The following is a 23,151-nucleotide window of genomic DNA, read 5'->3' on the forward strand; positions in this document are numbered from 1 at the left end:
AGAGGGAGGAGCAGAGAGGAGGAGGGACTCACGCTGTCTTCACGCTGTCTTCACGCTGTCTTCACCGTGTCTTCATGCTGCCTTCATGCTGTCTTCACCATGTCTTCACCGTGTCTTCACGCTGTCTTCACCATGTCTTCACCATGTCTTCACAGTATTGACAGCTTGATTTCAGACTGTTTTTGTGGAGCTTTCAGGGTGTTTTTACAGCGTTTTCAGAGCGTTTTGACGGTGTTATCAGAGTGATTTTACAGCGTTTTCAGTGTTTTTTAGAGCGCCAACAATCTGAGGTAAAATTGTTGAGATGACGAAAATGAGACAAAAATAAAAACTATTCCACGTAAAAAATAAATTTATTTCACAAAACACAAAACAGAAAGAAGGCACCATTGAGAGATCTCTGACTGACACACACACACACACAGACACACACACACACACACACACACACACACACACACACACACACACACACACACACACACACACACAGCTGCAGTCATCTCAACAGTCACGTGACCTCTGGATTCAGGTCAAAGGTCACAGGTCACAGGTGATGATGGCTGAACAAACAGGAAGTGAATGGCGTCCGGACGCTGTCCTCCTCAGCGGGAATCAGACCGTGACTCCGTCCTGCTGGTCCTGCTGGTCCTGCTGGTCCTCCATGATGGACTGCAGCGCCTCCAGAGCCTCCAGGGAGACGGTCAGCGAGCCGAGCAGCTCGCCGCCGGGCGCCACCGACACCACTGGCCAGAGAGACAGTCAGCCCGGCACCGCCGCACAGGGGCATGTGTGTGTGTGTGTGTGTGTGTGTGTGTGTGTGTGTGTGTGTGTGTGTCTCACCGTCTAGGCTCTCCTCCGTCACGTCGCTCCGCCTCTCCAGCAGCTCCGACAGCCTCAGCGAGGCCACGCCCACATCCTCACACTCCCTCTCCTGCTCCTCCTCCTCCGGAGGCTCGCTGACCACCGTGAAGCGGATCCTGTTGACACACCGTCACGACTGTACTGGCGCCGCCGGCTGTACTGACGCCGCCGGCTGTACTGACGCCGCCGGCTGTACTGACGCCGCCGGCTGTACTGACGCCGCCGGCTGTACTGACGCCGCCGGCTGTACTGACGCCGCCGGCTGTACTGACGCCGCCGGAGTTTGGCTGTAACCTCCAGCTTAGTGTGTGTGCTGTGAAGTGTATTAGCTTTCTAAATCACACAGCTGTTCTGCATATGTAAGGAGCAGAACTGAGTGTCTGACTGACTGACACACACACACACACACACACACACACACACACACACACACACACACACACACACACACACACACACGTGTAGTTCCCAAGCTCCTCACCGCTCCATCGAAGGATTCCTCCCCTGCAGGACTCCTCTTAGCAGACGCCTCCTCGCCATGTTGGTCTGAGCGTCAACAGGAACAACTGCGCACATGTGCGCGCGCGCGCACACGCGCACACACACACACACACACACACACACACACACACACACACACAGTAAAGTTCAGAAGTCTTCTACTTTATCTTGAGTTTATTACACCAAGAAAGCAAACGTTTAATGTTACTGCATGTGTTGAGTACCAGCTCCGCCCGGGGCTGGAGGGGTGGGTGGAGGGGTGGGTGGAGGGGTGCGGCTCCGCCCGGGGCTGGAGGGGTGCGGCTCCGCCCGGGGCTGGAGGGGTGGGTGGACGGGTGGGGGCGGGTACCTTTGCTGTAGTTGTAGTTGGCGCTGCGTCCCGGTGGAGGTTTGGGCAGGGACAGCGGCGTCTCCTCCGTCGGCAGGTCCAGCAGGGAGAACTCCACGAACAGACGCACCACGCTGTCGTCCCGGGACACCCGAGACTCCGCCCTCAGAGTCAGAGACACGATCTCCACCCGCAGCCGATCGGAGCGCTGCAGAGGTGAACAAATCAAACACACTCAGTCAACAAGACGCACAAAAAAACACACATGTCCACTGAGCTTCCTGCCTGTGGTGTTTAGAGGTGATGCGTTCACTGACCTTCCGGCCCGTGGCGTGTTTGAGGACGATGCAGTCGTCGCTGTCCGTCTCGTTGGCGTCTGCAGGGGAACAGGAAGTTTCAACCAATCAGCTTCCTGATCAATACATCACTGCAGAACCAGCCTGGTTCATCAGATCCACCTGATGTGGACCGAATCCTGCTGGAGACAGGCGGCTTCCAGAACCCAGAGCAGCCGGGAAGAGGCCGGGAAGCAGACAGGAAGCAGACAGGAAGCAGACAGGAAGCAGACAGGAAGCAGACAGGAAGCAGACAGGAAGCGATCAGGAAGCGGACAGGAAGCGGTCAGGAAGTGGACAGGAAGCTTTTAGGAAGCAGCTGGGAGGCGGTCTGTGGTGACGAGTCGTATTGTGGTTGCTGTAAATCAGGTTCCTGCTCATCTGTTACTGCAGTTCACCACAGGAAGCGGTGGGGGCGCTGCAGCAGGTCTCCGTCAGTCGGTGTCGACTGTGGATGATGGCGCTCTGGCTGGACGCCGTGTCGGGACCGCGGCTGGACAGCTTCGGTTGCGACTGCTGAGGCCGATCCAGGAGCCAGAGTCCGCCACAGTGAGCGGTCGTCTCCAGGTCGTCTCCAGGTGTGAGCGGTCGCCGGGTCGTCTCCAGGTCGTCTCCAGGTCGTCTCCAGGTGTGAGCGGTCGCCGGGTCGTCTCCAGGTCGTCTCCAGGTGTCGTCCATCCTCTGCTGCTGTCTCCCAGCTCTCAGTGTTGATGTCCAGAGCTCTCATGTCTCCCTGCAGACGTCCTTGGAGACGGCGGGGGTCAGCTGGGGGAACTGTCCCCGTCCCCTCAGCAGAGTCCCTGACTGATCCTCTAGAACCAGACTGATCGGGAAGGTTCCTCACTTCTCCCTGAAGGAACTTATCTAGAACCCTGCAGCTCGGTGTTCTGATGAGAGTCAGTCATTCTGATGTGTGGCGACAAGAACCGGGCCTCCACCTCCACCACCTGCTCCGTCAGCCTCCTCCACCTCCACCACCTGCTCCGTCAGCCTCCTCCACCTCCACCACCTGCTCCGTCAGCCTCCTCCTCCTCCACCACCTGCTCTGTCAGCCTCCTCCTCCACCACCTGCTCCGTCAGCCTCCTCTCCCTCCACCACCTGCTCCGTCAGCCTCCTCCCCCTCCACCACCTGCTCCGTCAGCCTCCTCCTCCTCCACCACCTGCTCCGTCAGCCTCCTCCCCCTCCACCACCTGCTCCGTCAGCCTCCTCCACCTCCACCACCTGCTCCGTCAGCCTCCTCCTCCTCCACCACCTGCTCCGTCAGCCTCCTCCTCCACCACCTGCTCCGTCAGCCTCCTCTCCCTCCACCACCTGCTCCGTCAGCCTCCTCCACCTCCACCACCTGCTCCGTCAGCCTCCTCCTCCTCCACCACCTGCTCCGTCAGCCTCCTCCCCCTCCACCACCTGCTCCGTCAGCCTCCTCCACCTCCACCACCTGCTCCGTCAGCCTCCTCCACCTCCACCACCTGCTCCGTCAGCCTCCTCCTCCTCCACCACCTGCTCCTTCAGCCTCCTCCTCCTCCACCACCTGCTCCGTCAGCCTCCTCCCCCTCCACCACCTGCTCCGTCAGCCTCCTCCCCCTCCACCACCTGCTCCGTCAGCCTCCTCCCCCTCCACCACCTGCTCCGTCAGCCTCCTCCACCTCTACAGTGCCGGTGCTCCAGGGTCAAAGTGGCAGAAAGTCGGCTTGGATCAGTCACCAGCGACTCAAGGTGACCAACCCCCACCAGAGGACCCCCAGTCTGGCCTGGCCCCGCCCCCCTCGGTCAGGCCCCGCCCCCCCAAAGGACCCTCAGTCTGGTCTGGTCTGGCCCCACCCCCTCACCTTCAGGCAGGTCCTCAGAGACCTCCGACTCGTCGCTCGCTGCCACCAGCTGACCTTCAGACACCTGAGACTCGTCTTCATCGGCGGCGCCGCGGCGACTTCCTGAGTCCAGCTGCGGACGAGAAACACGTCAGACCCACACACACACACACACACACACACACACACACACAGTAGACTGACCTGAGGTTCCATGAAGGTGACCTTCTTGCTGGCCGCTGCCTCCTTCGGGGGGTCAGAGGTCAGCTGCTCGTTGACCTGGGAGAACACAGACAGCTGGAGTGTCAGGAGCTGCTCCACCCGCTAGCTGTTAGCTTTAGCTGCTAGCCACAGCGCTACCCTCAGGGTTAGAAGCTCCTGAGACAAACACCTCCCACTGGTAGCAGCATTAGCATTAGCATTAGCATTAGCCCCAGTGTGTGTCCTCCGCAACCGTGATTAGCATGACCACTGCTAAACAGCAGTTAGCATCTCTCACCGGAACTTTAGCCAGAGGCTCCAGAGCTAAACGAGGTTTGGGTTGATGACTGCAGCACGTCCAGGAAGAACAACGCGACTGACAGCACGCGCGGCGGAGGGATTTTACTTGAATTTGCTGCTGGTTAGCATTAGCTGATTAGCATTAGCATCACTCTTCTAGATGTTTCCAGTGTTTAGCTTTGAGTGTGGATGTAGTTCTGCTGATCAAGGTCAAGGTCAAATTTATTTAACTAGCACATTTGAAACACAGCGGCCACCGCCCACAGTGCTGCACACATTTTAAACAAGCATTAAAATATAACATACAAGAAAAAAAGAAAAAAGAAAACTATTAAAAATACAAGGCGCGCTGTCTGGTTCAGGTTGTGTTGGAGGCCGATGCGAAAAGATGAGTTTTAAGCTGTGATTTAAAAATTTCAGTAGAGGAAGCAGATCTGATGTTTAGAGGGAGACGGTTCCAAAGCTGTGGTCCCACGACTGCCAAGGCTCTGTCGCCTCTGCTCTGACACCTGGAGGACATGCTAGAAGTGGCTGGTCACATGACCTCAGGGTAGGCATGGACGATTATATGATCGTGATTGGTGATCGGGATTAATTTCCAGTCGATCACGGTGATCAGCTGTGAGCACGTTTACTCGATCAGACGTGGCAGAAATGTGCGTGACCACAGCCAATCACAGCCGACTTTTTCCTGCTCAACTTCCGCCTGTAAGCTGTCTGAGAAGTAAACAGAGATGAGCTGAACGTGGAGCCGAGGGCAGCGAAGCAGAGGAAGTCAGCCATGCCTCGGCGTTTTCCTCTGAAGATGAGGCTGCTGCTGGCAGGACAGGCTGCTCCACCCGCACCGCTGCTAGCTCACCGCTGCTAGCTCACCGCTGCTAGCTCACCGCTGCTAGCTCACCGCTGCTAGCACACCGCTGCTAGCTCACCGATCCACCAGGAATCTGGTCTTTTGAGTCCAGGAACTACTGGTGATAAAGTTTAACTAACGATCGCTCAGTTCTTCTCTTTTACTGAAAATGACGCTGCATCGCATCATTGAACATGTCACCACGTCTTACCGGCTCACACTCTCCTTCTAACAACATGCAGAGAACCTGCAGCGCTGCAGCGCCCTTCTTCTTCTGTGGTGTCTGTGTAAAATAAGGCTGAACATGCAAACAGCACACCTAGTGGCATGAAGTGCAAATGCAGTCATGACGCCGTCTGTGCGCCGCGGTCTGACTGAGGATCTCCTGGGGTTACTCCAAATGTTTCAGAAACCAGAATGTTTATCTTAAAGCTAGGGTTGGCGATCTTGGAAAACTAGCATGGAGCACGAATGTAGCATCTCCCCAAGGCTCCGCCCAGCTCCCACCCCATTGGAGGAGCTCCGTTGGGAGCATTTGATTGGTTTAAAAAAAGGTGTCCCGTCAAGACGATTGGTTGCTGTTTTTCCCGTTTTCCTCCTGCTGTAGATAGCGGATATTTTCCAAACTACTTTAAGAACACACTATGAATTGTTTCCCATCGGGTCATAAAGATCATTTTAACCAGTATTTAAAAAAATGTATCTCATTCAAATCGCCAACCCGAGCTTTAACACGAACATTGACGGCACGTAAACGCAGCCAGCGTCGTCTTTTCAGGCCACTGCACCGTACGAGCAACATTCTGAGAGGAGAAAAATGATTCATTTTGTCTATTTTTTTTATATTATTGCAGTTATGTACCGTTACATTTTAAGTCTAATCTGTCCAGTTTAGATTATTTAAATTTTGTACATTTGATGCAAGCATTAATGATGGCAGCAGCATATTTAGCATCATAACTTGAAAATAATGTTTCCATTCTGAAGCACCTTCATTATCCCCAGGGGGTTTCTTTAGTTTTTAATCTTTTATAGCAACAAAAATCCTCAGGGCTGGAAACTGTCACACTTTAACTAACGATCATTCAGTTCTTCTCTTTTTCTGAAAAAACGGTGCATCGCAGGATTTTATTATCTTGGTGCTACATTTTTTTTTTTTCCATTTACTGCACTGTTAAGTGAGATTGTTCTGATATTTTTCTATGTTTATATTATTTAATTCGCATTGCTATTTGCTTGATTTGTTAATAAAATGTTAAACTATTCTATAGTTCTAGTTTTCACTGCAGATGCTTTAAAACTGGTTTAATAACAATATAACATATTGTGATTATAATCGAGATTGAATGATATGGAAAAAAAAATCGTGATCATTTTTTTTGCCATATCGCCCCGCCCTGCCTCAGGGCTCTGGCAGGTGAATACAAACACAACATTTCTGCCAAATACGTCAGGCACCACGCGATGGGCCTTAGTTACCACTACGGAGGGGAAAACAATGTGGAAAATTCGGGCTGTAAGGGCTTCTCAGTAGATATTTGTACAGTTATAAAAACTTTTAGCGTTTTGTTGTGCTGTAGAACAAGTTCAGTGTTGGTCGCTGGTGCCAGGTGTGGCTCACCAGTGTCAGGATGGGCTGAAGCCTGAAGCTTTCAGCAAGATATAAGGCAGAGCTTCACATGGTCGGCTGGATTTGTGTCCATACAGGAACACCGCTGACTCCTGGCTAAATAATCCAAACAGTGGTCTAGTCTGGGTTCCCAGATGTGAACCACTGCCTCATCAAAGCTCCTGGTCAGTACAAATGCTGCTATAAAAGGTGTCTATTTAAAAAAAATTTGACGAATGCAGTTTGATTAAAATGAGGAAACTAACAAGCTAGCGTTAGCTCGCCTGCTGGCGCTTGTTTGTTACCACCTTAAAGGAACAGGCTCAGAGCCTGGCTCGCCAGACCGTCTCTCCAAGGCCAGAGATCCACGGGGAAACACGGATCTCTTTATGTCCTCATATGTGTGTAATACATACAGTCAGTCTGGCATGCCAGGCTAACAGGCTAACAGGCTGACAGGCTAACAGGCTAACAGGCTGACAGGCTAACAGGCTGACAGGCTGACAGGCTGACAGGCTGACAGGCTGACAGGCTGACAGGCTAACAGGCTGACAGGCTGACAGGCTGACAGGCTGACAGGCTGACAGGCTAACAGGCTAACAGGCTGACAGGCTAACAGGCTCAGCTCACATCCACCCATATAGTCTAGAAAGGGAAGTGGCAGCTCTAAACTTTCCTGTCTTCCCTGTTACAAAATGTGCAGAACAAACGTGTGTAGTCCGGTTTCGGCAGCCAGTTTTCCCGGTGTTTTGCTGTCGGCGGTTCTGTTTATAACAGCCACTTCCTCCTCCTCCTCTCTGGTTCAGCAGCCTCGCTCGGTATCAATAAAAGGACAAGAGAGACTGTGGAGCTACATTGTTGGTGCAGTTTAACACACAACAATTCTTCGCCATCTCTTATATATCCATCTCTCTCAATCTACAACAAACACTGAGCAGGAACACACTCCACACCAACGCTCCGCTGGCAGCAGTGTGCTGACAGTCTGCCGCTCTGCACCGGTTGCTGAGGACCGCGGACACCCGGACGTGCTCGGTTGTCCGGATGTCCGTGGTCGAGAATGGAGACGACCTGCTGGAAGCTTCAGAGCGCTGTGGGGGCACGCCACGTTAACCCCGCCCACTTTTATATACAGCCAATAGTGAGACAGAACCTCCACACCTGTTCAGCAGCGTCAGGCTGGGAGGCGATGGAGGCGGGGAGGAGCTGCTCCGCCCTCAGCAGTGTGTCCAGGTCCTCCTGCTCCTCCTGGACCTCGGGCTCCTCCTCCTGCTGCTGCTCCTCCTGCTGTTCCTCCTCCCCCTCCTCTTCCTCCTCCCCCTCCCCCCCCTGGCGGCAGTGTGGCGGGGGGGCGTAGGGCAGCGTCCACTGCAGGCTGACCTGGATGAGTCCGGCGTGGCGCCCGGAGGCGTCGGTCAGCGGGAACTCGCCTGGGAGCCGGAGAGCAGGGAGACGGGCGGGTGAGGCCGGGGGGTTCGGACCGGGGTTCGGACCGGGGTCCCAGCGGCTCCCGGCTCACCTGTCAGGGTCTGACCCCGCAGCAGGGGCCGCAGCGGCACGCCGGCCCTCCCCAGGTAGCGGTCCGGGCGCTCGTCTCGGTCGTCGAACACGAAGAAGAGCAGGCGCTCGGACCGCAGGTACGCCCGCAGCTCGCCGTCCACGCACACCGGGAAGCAGCGGCGGTCGTCGAACCGCGGCGCGCCGCAGTCCGGGACGGTCTGGGTCGGCCGGGCCTCAAAGGTCCAGAACCGGTACACCACGAACGCACTGGGCTGCCTGGAGCCGCCGGAACCAAGGCCAGAGCAGCCGAGCACCGAGACCAGGAGCTGGTTCAGCCCGGCGCTCGGGCTGGACTGGGGGGGCAGAGGACACACACACACACACACACACACACACACACACACACACACACACACACACACACACACACACACACACACACACACAGCTGTTCCTCTTAAGTCTTGATAAGTCAGAGAATACTGATAGACATGACTTCTTTTGATGTTTTATCGCCACAAAGTCAAAACTTGGAGTCTTAACAGACTTTAGATCTGCGAGCAGCGTCATTCTGGACCGAGCCGAACCGCCGACCCGCCGAACCGCCACAGACTAAAGTCCGGGTCACCGGCGGCCCTGCTTCTCTCTACAGATCACTTTTCATATTTTACCTCATTTTCTGTTGTAAAAGGACTTTTATTTTGAAGGAATTTGGGGACTTTATTTTGGAAAGGTAGTACATGCTGCCATCAACACTGATCAACCCAGAAAATCCATTTGGTTTGTTTTAAATGTCATTTTTGACAAAAAATTGACTTTTATTTTGAAGGGTTTTGACGCTCTTATTTTCACAGCCAGCTCTCCTCGACTCCACAAATCACCAAAATATACATTTTATTAGTGTTTTTGGTGTAATTTTTGTTTGTGAGCAATGGCTCTTATTTTGAAGAGTTTTTTTTGCATTTTATTTTGAAAGGTATGAATTACTAATTGGTAAAGTAAATGCAGAAGCTCTGAAGAGTCGCTGAGACTCCCCGTCCGGCCCTCCGGGACTCGGTCCCTAAATATTCCTTCAGAAGACGCGATAAAGTGAGACGGAGACGGGGACAGACAGAGACTCCACTCCGGGCGGAGGTGTGTACCTGTGCCGGCTCTGCGAGGGCGGGGCTGACGGAGTGGGCGGAGCCAGTCTCCGTCATGGGGGGACTGATCCTGATCCAGACCTCCAGCGAGCCCCAGTACGGAGAATCCCCGGAGGACCCTGAGACACAGAGACATCATGAGAGCACAGCCCGGCCTCCACCCGGCCTCCACCCCCCCCGCCCACGGCGGCCCCCCCCCTCACCCTGCAGCTCCACGCTGTCCCGCAGCTCGCCGTCCGGCTCCAGCAGCTGCCGCAGGGCGAGGCGCCCGCCGGCCACCGTCCTCCAGTCCGGGCCGTCCGCCCGGTGCAGCGCCACCGTCAGGCGGCTCCGCCGCAGGTAGTCCAGGAAGCGGCGGTCGGGCCGGACGGCGTACCGGGACGTGGCCCCGTACCGCGGCTCCGGGCCCCGGGCCACCGGCGTGGCGTGCAGCTGGAAGCGGTAGAAGGCGTAGGTGCAGAAGGTGGAGGCGTCGGGGTCGCCCAGCGCCCGGCGGGCGGCCGGAGACAGCGTGGCGCCGACCACCTGCAGCTCCAACAGGCGCTCGTCACCGTCTAAGACTGAAGACTCGTCCACGTCCTCCGCCTGTCCTCCGCCCGGGACGGCCGCTCTGGAGGTGGACGTCGTTCCGCCGTATGAGACGTTTCTGAGCTGAGCTGAGCAGCAGACACACACTCAACTCAACACAAGGTTCGCCTGTAGTCCGCCTGTGGTCTGACTGTAATCTGTAGTTCAACTGTATTCTGTCTGTGGTTCAACTGTAGTCTGGAGTTTGACTGTAGCCTGTCAGGAGTCTGACTGTTGGTTGTCTGGAGTTTAACTGCAGTCTGGAGTTCTACTGTAGTCTAGAGTCTGACTGTAGTCTGTCTGTAGTCTGACTGTAATCTGGAGTCTGATGGTTGGCTGCCTGGAGTCTGACTGTAGTCTGACTTGTCTGGAGTCTGATTGGAGTCTTTCTAGAGTCCGACTGTAGTCTGGGTCTGTCTGAAGTCTGACTGTTGGTTGTCTGGTGTCTGACTGTGGTCTGGAGACTGACGGTTGTCTGACTGTAGTCTGCCTGTTTTCTGACTAGCATGTGACTGTAGTCTGGAGACTGACTGTTTTCTGGCATCTGACTGTAGTCTATCTGGAGTCTGGTGTCTGACTGTAGTCGGACCGGAGTCTGGAGACTGACTGTTGTCTGGAGTCTGGCTGTAGTCTGGAGACTGACTGTTGTCTGGAGTCTGGCTGTAGTCTGGAGACTGACTGTTGTCTGACTGTACTCTGCCTGTGGTCTGACTGTTTTCTGACGTCTGACTGTACTCTGCCTGTGGTCTGACTGTTTTCTGGAGCCTGACTGTAGTCTATCTGGAGTCTGGCGTCGGACTGTAGTCTGTCTGGATTGTGATTGTTGTCTGGAGTCTGACTGAAGTCTGACTGTAGTCTATCTGGAGTCTGACTGTAGTCTGGAGTCTGACCCCCGATGCACACTGGCTCCGGTCCGGCTCCGGAGCCTCTGCGGAGCTCCGGTCTCTTTCCGCAAGGATCCTATTTTTCCAGACGCCGCAGCCCTACCGCGTCAATCCAGACAGAAGCAAGTCAGGCGCCAGAAGGAAATGCGATACGTGTTCCAAAATAAGTGACTTCAAAATAAAAGCTGTGTCGTGTTTTTGCCTAATATTCTATTTTTTTTACTTCTTCTGGTAGAAAACAGAACAAACAGTGATGCAGTCATTATACGCTTTAGAAGAATCAACAGTTTTGTACTTCGTCACTGCAGGAAAGTCAAACGAAACCAAAACGGCACAAAACAGCTCTGACCGGAGCAGCTCTGTGTTGCCAGATTGGGCGGGTTTCTGCCAAATCAAGCGTCTTTTTTGAACACGTCTGACGGGTTGATGAAATGATTATGTGCTTATGACGTGTTTTTTATCATACAAATACGGTTTTAACTAGGGATGTGCGAGTACCGATACCAGGTATCGGTATCGGGCCGATACTGGCCTTATTTCAAAGTATCGGGTACTCATGAAGGCTACCGATGCCAGCCGCCGATACTCACGGCAAGAACGTAGTAAGCCCTCCTCACCAGCAGTTGGCAGTAGTGCAACCAAATGGGATGCAAGCTGCCGACAAACATGAAAGAGGAAGAAGCTCGGAAATTATTTTATATAAGTGAAAACGAGCCGAGCTTTGCAGAATGCAAACTCTGCAATGGTAAAATTGCTAAGGAGGTGCGCGCTGTTGTTCATTTACCACTAGTAATTTGTTTAAACACCTCAGAGCGAAGCTTGTGGACGAGAGTCTGACGCTGTTGTGCTGGAAAAAAAGAAAACTCCGGCAGCAACTCGACGGCAAACTCTGCAGAAGACCGAGAAACTGAAGAGCAGAGATCCGAGAGCAGCACAGAGAACAGCAGCAGCTCTTTAAACTCAGGGGTTGTTCTGTCTTTGACTTTAGTTCATAAAAAAAAAAAAAAATCATTAAAATTAGTACATTTAAAAACCTTAGTTTATGCAAAGTGTAAAACTCAGAGAAATTGTTTTATCTTGCACTTAATTTCATTTAAATAAGTGTAAACTCAGAGTTGTTTGTTTTATTTTTCGGACTATTATTTTGGACTTAAACATCGTGGCTGGGCTGCCTTTTTATTAGAAATAAAATTCATTTTCAAAAATAATCTGTCATTGCATTATTTTAAATTTTATGTATATAAAGTTTCGGTATGGAGCATCGGTATCGGTGAGTACTGAAGATGAAGTACTCGTACTCGGTATCGGTCTGAAAAAAGTGGTATCGCACATCCCTAGTTTTAACGTGCGTTTTCAACCGAGATGGCGGTTTGGCTGCTTTCTATTGAGTAAAACGGGTTTCATATTGTGTACGGGGGATAACGACAGATCTGGCAACCTTCTTCAGCAGACTGCAGAGACACCGCAGGCGGTGTGAATCACAGTGCTGCGGTGTACCGGACCGGAGCCGGACCGCATCCAGTCTGCATCGGCCGTGACTGTAGTCTGGAGACTGACTGTGGTCTGACTGTTTTCTGACGTCTGACTGCAGTCTGTCTGGAGTCTGACTGTAGTCTGGGTGTTCTCTGGAGGACACCTTCGAGCTTCCTGATCCGAGCGGCCCTGCTGTCCAGCAGCTTCGCCTGACGCTCCAGCTTCTCCTCCAGCTCTGCTTTAACAGCCTCCATCTTCTCTGAGGTGGCTTTAAGCTCCGCCTACAACAGGAAACACACTCAGCCCATGAGCCACCCCCGCGACCTTCACCTCCCCGCTACCCCCCCCTCCCTCTGACCTTCCCCTGACCTCCCCGTGACCCCCACCTGGTATCCCTCGCTGATGCGCCTCTCCACCGTCAGCAGCTTCCTGGTCTTCTCCAGCTCCTGGATGCTTTCAGTGTGAGCGGCTCTCAGCCTCCTGACCTCCTGCTGCTCCTGCTCCTCCTGCTCCTCCCGGAGCAGGAAGCTCAGGGCGGAGCTGCTCCGGGACGCCCGGCTCTGGGGACAGACGGCCACTCCACACATTCAGAGTGAGGCTGCAGAGTGAGGCTGTGGACTCATGCAGGCGGTTCTCACCTTGATGAGCAGCAGAGCCTCAGACTGTTCCTCCACGTCGCGCACGGAACCTTTGAGCTGCAGGAGACGACACCGGAACACAGGAGAACCTTGAGAACCCGGGTTCTGGCAGACTCACTCCTCAGGAACAGGGGAACCCAGAGAAGCGGGTCCTGGTGGACTCACTCTGGCTCTCAGCTCCTCCAGCTGCTGGCTCTGCTCCTCCAGCTGCAGCTGCAGCTGCAGCTTCTCCTCCTCCAGCTGCAGCCTGGTGTCTGGAACAGCAGCACAGCTGAGTCAGCGGGTTCTCCTCAGGTTCTCCTCAGGTTCTCCTCAGGTTCTCCAGCTGTGTGTGAGGAGGCGGAGCTCCAGGCGGAGCCGGCAGGGAGAACCGACCTCGCTCGGCTTCCATCTGCTCCACCATCTGGTTCTTCTTCTGCAGGTCAGACTCCAGCTCCGAGATCTGAAGCCTCAACTGCTGCTGGAGCTGCTGCCCCTGGTGGAGGGAGGAGTCCAGAGCCCTGCAACACACACACACACATCATATACCACACACAGACCGTATATACACACACACACACACACACACACAAACACACACACACACACACACACACACACACACACACACACACACACACACACACACACCTGTTGACCAGTTTCTGATTGTTGTCCTTCAGGAGGTCTCTCTCCTGTTCCAGTTCACTGATTTGCTGTTGAAACTGAAACACACACACACACACACACACAGCAGTAACCACGGTGATGTGTGTCAGTCTGAAGTCTTGTGTGTGTGTGCGTGCGTGCGTGCGTGCGTGTGGTGCTCCACCTGCTCCATCCGGATCCTGGTGATGGTGGAGGTCTGCAGATGCTTCTCCAGCTCCATGTTCTTCCTCCTCTCCTCCCTCAGCTCAGCCGACAGCTCGTCCACCCGCAGCATGGCCGCCTTATGGCTGTCCTTCAGCGTCTGCTGACTCTGCAGGACACAGTCGTCCTCAACAAGACCCAACAGTCGCCGTCAACAAGGCGCCTACAGTCGTCCTCAATAACACCTAGTCGCGTTAACAAGACGCCTACAGTCGTCGTCAACAAGGCGCCTACAGTCGTCCTCAATAACACCTAGTCGCGTTAACAAGACGCCTACAGTCGCCGTCAACAAGACGCCTACAGTCGTCCTCAATAACACCTAGTCGCGTCAACAAGGCGCCTACAGTCGCCGTCAACAAGACGCCTACAGTCGTCCTCAATAACACCTAGTCGCGTCAACAAGGCGCCTACAGTCGCCGTCAACAAGACGCCTACAGTCGTCCTCAATAACACCTAGTCGCGTCAACAAGGCGCCTACAGTCGCCGTCAACAAGACGCCTACAGTCGCCCTCAATAACACCTAGTCGCGTTAACAAGACGCCTACAGTCGTCGTCAACAAGGCGCCTACAGTCGCCGTCAACAAGACGCCTACAGTCGTCCTCAATAACACCTAGTCGCGTCAACAAGGCGCCTACAGTCGCCGTCAACAAGACGCCTACAGTCGTCCTCAATAACACCTAGTCGCGTCAACAAGGCGCCTACAGTCGCCGTCAACAAGACGCCTACAGTCGTCCTCAATAACACCTAGTCGCGTTAACAAGACGCCTACAGTCGTCGTCAACAAGGCGCCTACAGTCGCCGTCAACAAGACGCCTACAGTCGTCCTCAATAACACTTAGTCGCGTTAACAAGACGCCTACAGTCGCCGTCAACAAGACGCCTACAGTCGTCCTCAATAACACCTAGTCGCGTCAACAAGGCGCCTACAGTCGCCGTCAACAAGACGCCTACAGTCGTCCTCAATAACACCTAGTCGCGTTAACAAGACGCCTACAGTCGTCGTCAACAAGGCGCCTACAGTCGTCGTCAACAAGGCGCCTACAGTCGCCGTCAACAAGACGCCTACAGTCGTCCTCAATAACACCTAGTCGCGTTAACAAGACGCCTACAGTCGTCGTCAACAAGGCGCCTACAGTCGTCGTCAACAAGACGCCTACAGTCGCCGTCAACAAGACGCCTACAGTCGTCCTCAATAACACCTAGTCGCGTTAACAAGACGCCTACAGTCGTCGTCAACAAGACGCCTACAGTCGTCATCAACAAGACGCCTACAGTCGTCCTCAATAACACCTAGTCGCGTCAACAAGGCGCCTACAGTCGCCGTCAACAAGACGCCTACAGTCGTCCTCAATAACACCTAGTCGCGTCAACAAGGCGCCTACAGTCGCCGTCAACAAGACGCCTACAGTCGTCCTCAATAACACCTAGTCGCGTCAACAAGGCGCCTACAGTCGCCGTCAACAAGACGCCTACAGTCGTCCTCAATAACACCTAGTCGCGTCAACAAGGCGCCTACAGTCGACGTCAACAAGACGCCTACAGTCGTCCTCAATAACACCTAGTCGCGTTAACAAGACGCCTACAGTCGTCGTCAACAAGGCGCCTACAGTTGCCGTCAACAAGACGCCTACAGTCATCCTCAATAACACCTAGTCGCGTCAACAAGGCGCCTACAGTCGCCGTCAACAAGACGCCTACAGTCGTCCTCAATAACACCTAGTCGCGTCAACAAGGCGCCTACAGTCGCCGTCAACAAGACGCCTACAGTCGTCCTCAATAACACCTAGTCGCGTTAACAAGACGCCTACAGTCGTCGTCAACAAGGCGCCTACAGTCGCCGTCAACAAGACGCCTACAGTCGTCCTCAATAACACTTAGTCGCGTCAACAAGGCGCCTACAGTCGCCGTCAACAAGACGCCTACAGTCGTCCTCAATAACACCTAGTCGCGTCAACAAGGCGCCTACAGTCGCCGTCAACAAGACGCCTACAGTCGTCCTCAATAACACCTAGTCGCGTTAACAAGACGCCTACAGTCGTCGTCAACAAGGCGCCTACAGTCGCCGTCAACAAGACGCCTACAGTCGTCCTCAATAACACTTAGTCGCGTTAACAAGACGCCTACAGTCGCGTCAACAAGGCGCCTACAGTCGCCGTCAACAAGACGCCTACAGTCGTCCTCAATAACACCTAGTCGCGTTAACAAGACGCCTACAGTCGTCGTCAACAAGGCGCCTACAGTCGTCGTCAACAAGGCGCCTACAGTCGCCGTCAACAAGACGCCTACAGTCGTCCTCAATAACACCTAGTCGCGTTAACAAGACGCCTACAGTCGTCGTCAACAAGGCGCCTACAGTCGTCGTCAACAAGACGCCTACAGTCGCCGTCAACAAGACGCCTACAGTCGTCCTCAATAACACCTAGTCGCGTTAACAAGACGCCTACAGTCGTCGTCAACAAGACGCCTACAGTCGTCATCAACAAGACGCCTACAGTCGTCCTCAATAACACCTAGTCGCGTTAACAAGACGCCTACAGTCGTCGTCAACAAGGCGCCTACAGTCGTCCTCAATAACACCTAGTCGCGTCAACAAGACGCCTACAGTCGCCGTCAACAAGACGCCTACAGTTGTCCTCAATAACACCTAGTCGCGTCAACAAGGCGCCTACAGTCGCCGTCAACAAGACGCCTACAGTCGTCCTCAATAACACCTAGTCGCGTTAACAAGACGCCTACAGTCGTCGTCAACAAGGCGCCTACAGTCGCCGTCAACAAGACGCCTACAGTCGTCCTCAATAACACCTAGTCGCGTTAACAAGACGCCTACAGTCGTCGTCAACAAGGCGCCTACAGTCGCCGTCAACAAGACGCCTACAGTCGTCCTCAATAACACCTAGTCGCGTCAACAAGGCGCCTACAGTCGCCGTCAACAAGACGCCTACAGTCGTCCTCAATAACACCTAGTCGCGTCAACAAGGCGCCTACAGTCGCCGTCAACAAGACGCCTACAGTCGTCCTCAATAACACCTAGTCGCGTCAACAAGGCGCCTACAGTCGCCGTCAACAAGACGCCTACAGTCGTCCTCAATAACACCTAGTCGCGTTAACAAGACGCCTACAGTCGTCGTCAACAAGGCGCCTACAGTCGCCGTCAACAAGACGCCTACAGTCGTCCTCAATAACACTTAGTCGCGTTAACAAGACGCCTACAGTCGCGTCAACAAGGCGCCTACAGTCGCCGTCAACAAGACGCCTACAGTCGTCCTCAATAACACCTAGTCGCGTTAACAAGACGCCTACAGTCGTCCTCAATAACACTTAGTCGCGTTAACAAGACGCCTACAGTCGCGTCAACAAGGCGCCTACAGTCGCCGTCAACAAGACGCCTACAGTCGTCCTCAATAACACCTAGTCGCGTTAACAAGACGCCTACAGTCGTCGTCAACAAGGCGCCTACAGTCGTCGTCAACAAGGCGCCTACAGTCGCCGTCAACAAGACGCCTACAGTCGTCCTCAATAACACCTAGTCGCGTTAACAAGACGCCTACAGTCGTCGTCAACAAGGCGCCTACAGTCGTCGTCAACAAGACGCCTACAGTCGCCGTCAACAAGACGCCTACAGTCGTCCTCAATAACACCTAGTCGCGTTAACAAGACGCCTACAGTCGTCGTCAACAAGACGCCTACAGTCGTCATCAACAAGACGCCTACAGTCGTCCTCAATAACACCTAGTCGCGTTAACAAGACGCCTACAGTCGTCGTCAACAAGGCGCCTACAGTCGTCCTCAATAACACCTAGTCGCGTCAACAAGACGCCTACAGTCGCCGTCAACAAGACGCCTACAGTTGTCCTCAATAACACCTAGTCGCGTCAACAAGGCGCCTACAGTCGCCGTCAACAAGACGCCTACAGTCGTCCTCAATAACACCTAGTCGCGTTAACAAGACGCCTACAGTCGTCGTCAACAAGGCGCCTACAGTCGCCGTCAACAAGACGCCTACAGTCGTCCTCAATAACACCTAGTCGCGTTAACAAGACGCCTACAGTCGTCGTCAACAAGGCGCCTACAGTCGCCGTCAACAAGACGCCTACAGTCGTCCTCAATAACACCTAGTCCCGTTAACAAGACGCCTACAGTCGTCGTCAACAAGACGCCTACAGTCGTCCTCAACAAGATGCCTACAGTCGTCCTCAACAAGACGCCTACAGTCGTCGTCAACAAGGCGCCTACAGTCATCCTCAACAAGGCGCCTACAGTCGTCATTTTTGTTTTATTTTGAAGGGTGACAGACAGGAAGTTCTGTGTTTATGTTCACTAATTGGCCGCCACAGTGAATATGAACTTGGCACAGTGAGCCTGGAAGTGGAGGTGTCACATGCACACGCTATGACCTGTAATTTCATTTGTACTATCCGTCTTTGGAATTTGATTACTTGTAATCTGATTACTGGTACTGTTTGTCTGTGTAATCTGATTACTGATACTGTCTAACGCTGTAATCAGATTACTGGTACTATCTGGGTAATCTGATTACTGGTACAGTGAGTCTGGGTCTCAGCAGCTTGGATCAGTTTGTTTCCATCCTGGTTTTGAAGAGTTCTCTGTGTTTCTGAGCTTCTCACAAACTAAGGATTCAACATGAACTGCTTTCTGGTTTGAAGCTGCAGAACCTCCTGCAGGGAACCGAGGAACCGGGCGGGGTGAGGAGGCGGGGAGGCGGGGAGGCGGGCGGAGTGAGCGCTCCGCTCCCTGAGATCTCATCTAACTTTCACTGCTGCTGAATTTTTAATGGGACGGAAGCAAACACAGCCGAGAACGATCAATAGTGATGAAAACAAATCTCTAACATCCTGACTGTTTTCTTCACACCCCCACCCGTCATGGACCCCCCACCTCCACCCCAACCCCCGCCGGTCACCTGGAGTAACCCCCCCACCCCACCACTCTGTGACAGGGAGACGCCGCCATGTTGCCTCCAGATTCATTAAAACCAGAGTCAGAGGAGCAGATCCTCTGAACCCTGCCTCAGTATCGATCTGTGTGTGTGTGTGTGTGTGTGTGTGTGTGTGTGTGTGTGTGTGTGTGTGTGTGTGTGTGTGTGTGTGTGCGTGTCTGACCTGCTGCAGGTGGAGGAATCGACTCTCCAACTCGGACACGGTGTGAGATCTTTCAGTCAGCTGCTTCTGGAGTTTGATTAGATTCACATTATCACTAATCTGAGACCTGAGAGAGAGAGGGAGAGAGAGAGAGAGAGAGAGAGAGAGAGAGAGAGAGAGAGAGAGCGAGTTAACTCACTCAGTCTGGCTCTGTATTTGCAGAATACACACACTCGGCCACACACACACCTCAGCCTGCAGGCGGTCTGCTGCTGGACCTGCAGGACCTCCTCCTGGAGCTCCGCCTCCTTCTTCTTCAGCTCCTCCCTCAGCAGCTCACACTCTCCCTCCACCTCCTGCAGGCGGCGCCGCTGGGACTCCGTCACCCCCTCCAGGGAGCGGATCTGGTCCCGGGCCTCCTCCAGTAGACTGTGTCCGAACCGAGGAAGAGGAGCAGCAGCAGGCCTGGAGCCCTCCGGGGACCGGGAGCCTGAGGAGGACACACAGTCCTGAGGAGGTCCTCCAGAGACCTGAGGGGGTCCTCCAGAGACCTGAGGGGGTCCTCCAGAGACCTGAGGAGGTCCTCCAGAGACCTGAGGGGGTCCTCCAGAGTCCAGAGTCCAGAGGGGGTCCTCCAGAGACCTGAGGAGGTCCTCCAGAGACCTGAGGGGGTCCTCCAGAGTCCAGAGTCCAGAGGGGGTCCTCCAGAGACCAGAGGAGGTCCTCCAGAGATCAGAGACCAGAGGAGGTCCTCCAGAGACCAGAGGAGGTCCTCCAGAGATCAGAGACCAGAGGAGGTCCTCCAGAGACCAGAGACCTGAGGAGGTCCTCCAGAGACCTGAGGAGGTCCTCCAGAGACCTGAGGAGGTCCTCCAGAGACCTGAGGAGGTCCTCCAGAGACCAGAGGAGGTCCTCCAGAGTCCTGAAGCCTGAAGAGGTCCTTGGAGCTCCTGGTCTTGACCCCTCAGTCCCAGATACACACTCACTCACTCACCCCCCCCCCCCGGACTCACTCCTGCGGCGGTCTGCAGGCTCCTCCTCGTCGTTCTGGCCCCGCCTCCTCCCGGAGTCGACCCGCGGGGGGACGTGTCGGTACGGCGCGGGCCTCTGGGGGGCTGGGGGCCGCTGTTTGGCCAGCAGGAGGCGCCGTCTCAGCCCCTCCTTCTCCGCCTGCAGGCCCCTCACCTGCTCCTGCAGCTCCTCCACCACCTCCTCCACCTCCACGTCCCGCGTCCCCGGAGGGGGCGGGGCTCCGCCGGCCGCCAGCCGCTCCAGCCGCCGCCGGTCCTTCACCAGCCGCATCAGCTTGGTGGCCAGCCTGGGGGGGAGGGGGGTCTGAGAGGGGTGTGTGTGCGTGCTGTGTTTGTGTGTGTGTGTGTGTGTGTGTGTGTGTGTCTCCTCACTTCCTGATCTTGTCCTCCCGGTCGTTGAGCTGCTGTCTCAGCAGCAGCGTCTCGTCCTGCTGACGGAGGAATCGGTCTTCCAGCTCCACCCGGCTCAGCTGGGACACGTCCTGCCTCCCCCGGCCAGCCGGGGGCGCAGCGGGGGGGTCTGGGGACACAGAGACACCCAGAGGACGGGGGTGAGACGCCAGGGTGAGACCAGGATGGAGACAGAGAGAGACAGACACGTGGTGCATTCAGGGACAGACCTGTGAGTCTGCTCAGGTTCACCATGAAGTCTCTGACCGGCTGGTCTGCTGCCGTCTCATCCAGCACGGAGGACATGTCTCACCCTGAGGACACCAACCACAAGCATTCAGACCAGCAGACGGACTCCAGTCCCCCGGCTCAGAGGGAACCGGCTGCTCCGTCTGTCCTCCGTCTTTTTGTCTCACATGTGAAGAAAACAGAATCACTGAAACACGGTTCTTCTGCATTTCTGGATGTTTCCTGGAATTCGTTTGACCTTTGACCCTTGCACTTCATGTTAACTTGCATCGTTAAAATGTGCCACATTTGTTTTTGGGGGGGTTGATTTTGTTGGTAATTTAAAGCTTTCTGTGAAAATGCTGAAGTTCAGAAAACACTGCCACCTTTTTCAAAAGTCATGAAATCTGATACGTTGAGGAAAAGCAGGCGGCACAATTCAGACTGACGTCTCAATAAGTCTTTCACTAAACGTCAGTAACTCATAGAGAAGCCTCCGTCCCGCCGAGAGCTGGACAAGACTCTACAGCCTCATTTTATTAAAGTCTCTGTAAAGTCTATAAAGTCTCTGTAAAGTATCTGTAAAGTCTCTGTAAAGTCTCTGTAAAGTGTAAAGTCTCTGTAAAGTATCTGTAGAGTGTCTGTAAAGTATCTGTAAAGTGTAAAAGTATATGTAAAGTATCTGTAAAGTATCGTTAAAGTGGCTGCAAAGTATATGTAAAGTACCTGTAAAGTACCTGTAAAGTACCTGTAAATTGTCTGTAAAGTATCTGAAAAGTACCTGTAAAGTGTCTGTAAAGTATATGTAAAGTGCCTGTAAAGCATCTGTAAAATCTCTGTAAAGTCAATGTAAAGTATCTGTAAAGTGGCTGTAAAGTATCTATAAAGTTTCTGTAAAGTCTGTGTCCATCAGCAGCAGGAGCACTGATTTAATGAGCAGCTGTGCTGCGGAGTTCAGGGACCGTCTGCAAGTGAAGACAAATACCACAAAAAATCCTAATACCTCCACTGGGATTCACTGCAGTGTCACTATAATCACTTCAACCTTTTTGTGTTTTTGTAAGATGACAGGAGACAATCCTGTCATCTTACAAAAACACTGATATTAAAAAAACAGAGTTTGAATGGACTTTGTGAAAAATGAAGTCCAAATAACTTCACTGTAGTGAATGAAACTTGCCTGAACCCATCAAAGGAGTTCTGTCGATCTCACTACAGCAATCATTTTGCCAACAGAAGCAATTTTCAAAAATGTTCTGAATTTTAACAAATGATACTTTCCAATAACTTTCCTGTAAAGTACAGCAGAAAAATTAGACTCTGATTATCCTGAAGACATTGGTTTTCCTGTGGAGGTCTCACTGCACAGCCCGAACAGCTGCAGCCGCTTTCTGCTTCAGGCTCCTGTGTTTGACAGTTCGGCAGTAATTCAGCATCCCGCTGAAAACGTGTTTACCTTTCATTCACACTGCAGAGGCGGCAGATGCCTCCGCCATCACTCACATCAGAAGTTAAACTTTCAATATCTACATAAAAACACAATGTTCTGACATAAGAAGATAAGCCGATTTGAAGAATGCTTATCCAAGATTTCCAGTCCGCTTCCTTTCTGTCTTGAGTCGCTAAAATCGTCACTTTAATCCGTGAAGTTTAAAAAGTGTCAGATTTCAGACGGAGTTTGGATCAACAAAACCGGGATTAAAATAGAGAAGCCTGGGTTGATATGAGCTGAAGTCTTCACAACACGTTCGCCAAATACCAAAAACGACGGAAGGACAACAGCACGTCGACGAAATAAAATAAAAGAATCTCGACTGTTTGTGGAGATTTATCGATTCAAACTGAGCTAGCGTCGGCGGCTAACGTGTTAGCATCGTCGTCTTCTTTCCCCGCGAGGCAGCCGCGACAAACACGAGCCGAGAAGTCGAGCGTCTGGCGAGCCGCCGCGACGCCTTCATAACGGTCCTTACCTCCTCAAAAAGACTTTGGAGCGTTAAAAGTGTCGGTTGCTACACGAAACATCTCCGTCGGCGCGTCGCTATGGCGAGACTGCGCATGCGCAGAACGCAGACGCTTCCGGGAAGTGTAGTTTTCAGGGAGGCTCCATTCGTTGCGCTGAAGTGCGTCTCTGTGTCCAGCAGACTGTCCCGTTAAAGATGGTCGCTGGTCCTGAGGAGCGGTCCAGCCCAGGGTCCAGTCCAGACCGGAACACCCAGGTTCTGGTAGGACTTGACCAGGTGGAGGTGGCTCTCCTCGGACATCCAGCACCAGCTGCTGGTTTTACCGGCATCGGTCTGCTGAACTGGGCTGAAAGCTGGACTGTCATCACACTGAGCAGCCGCCATGTCAGCGTGAAGTCAGGCGTTAAGAAATAATAATAAACACAACGTAGAAAAAAACAGTAACACAATCATACAACTCACAGTGATGAAAACAGTATTCCAGGGGACTGACGCTGGACCGAGAGGTCCGGCTGCAGTGGACATCATGCTGCGTTCAGGTGGTCCTGGGTGGTTCTGGTCCAGACTGAAAAACAGTTTCAGCCTGTTGGTCC

The 23,151-nt window shown here is 53.5% G+C and overlaps 1 protein-coding gene across 2 annotated transcripts; it reads right to left on the bottom strand.

Moving 5' to 3' along the window:
- Positions 1–394: 394 nt before the first annotated feature.
- Positions 395–23,151, bottom strand: rpgrip1l (RPGRIP1 like). Of its 2 annotated transcripts, none has more exons than XM_030096206.1 (24): positions 23,021–23,151; positions 20,600–20,683; positions 20,352–20,499; positions 19,962–20,266; positions 19,198–19,438; positions 18,970–19,075; positions 13,811–13,957; positions 13,630–13,703; positions 13,375–13,499; positions 13,165–13,253; positions 13,000–13,056; positions 12,748–12,921; positions 12,525–12,642; positions 9,641–10,093; positions 9,438–9,556; positions 8,315–8,648; positions 7,957–8,225; positions 4,040–4,114; positions 3,857–3,968; positions 2,011–2,069; positions 1,715–1,901; positions 1,346–1,430; positions 844–980; positions 395–746 (listed from the first exon to the last, which is right to left on the bottom strand). In XM_030096206.1, the coding sequence occupies exons 2-24, from the start codon at positions 20,673–20,675 to the stop codon at positions 616–618; spliced, it is 3,621 nt and encodes a 1,206-aa protein (XP_029952066.1). In that variant the 5' UTR covers positions 20,676–20,683; positions 23,021–23,151; the 3' UTR covers positions 395–615. The 2 variants fall into 2 exon arrangements, with proteins under 2 accessions (XP_029952066.1, XP_029952065.1); XM_030096205.1 differs by lacking the exon at positions 23,021–23,151 and adding an exon at positions 22,568–22,705.

The sequence above is a fragment of the Salarias fasciatus genome, chromosome 7, assembly GCF_902148845.1.
Source record: "Salarias fasciatus chromosome 7, fSalaFa1.1, whole genome shotgun sequence".
In the NCBI taxonomy this organism is placed as follows: Eukaryota; Metazoa; Chordata; class Actinopteri; order Blenniiformes; family Blenniidae; genus Salarias; species Salarias fasciatus.

Excerpts from the sequence above, each read along its gene's own strand:
- rpgrip1l (XM_030096206.1), bottom strand. The coding sequence starts at position 20,675 with ATGTCCTCCGTGCTGGATGAGACGGCAGCAGACCAGCCGGTCAGAGAC. Across the intron at positions 13,500-13,629 it reads AATCAGAAACTGGTCAACAG|GGCTCTGGACTCCTCCCTCC; the intron begins GTGTGTGTGTGT and ends TGTGTGTTGCAG. Across the intron at positions 13,057-13,164 it reads TGGAGGAGCTGAGAGCCAGA|CTCAAAGGTTCCGTGCGCGA; the intron begins GTGAGTCCACCA and ends CGTCTCCTGCAG.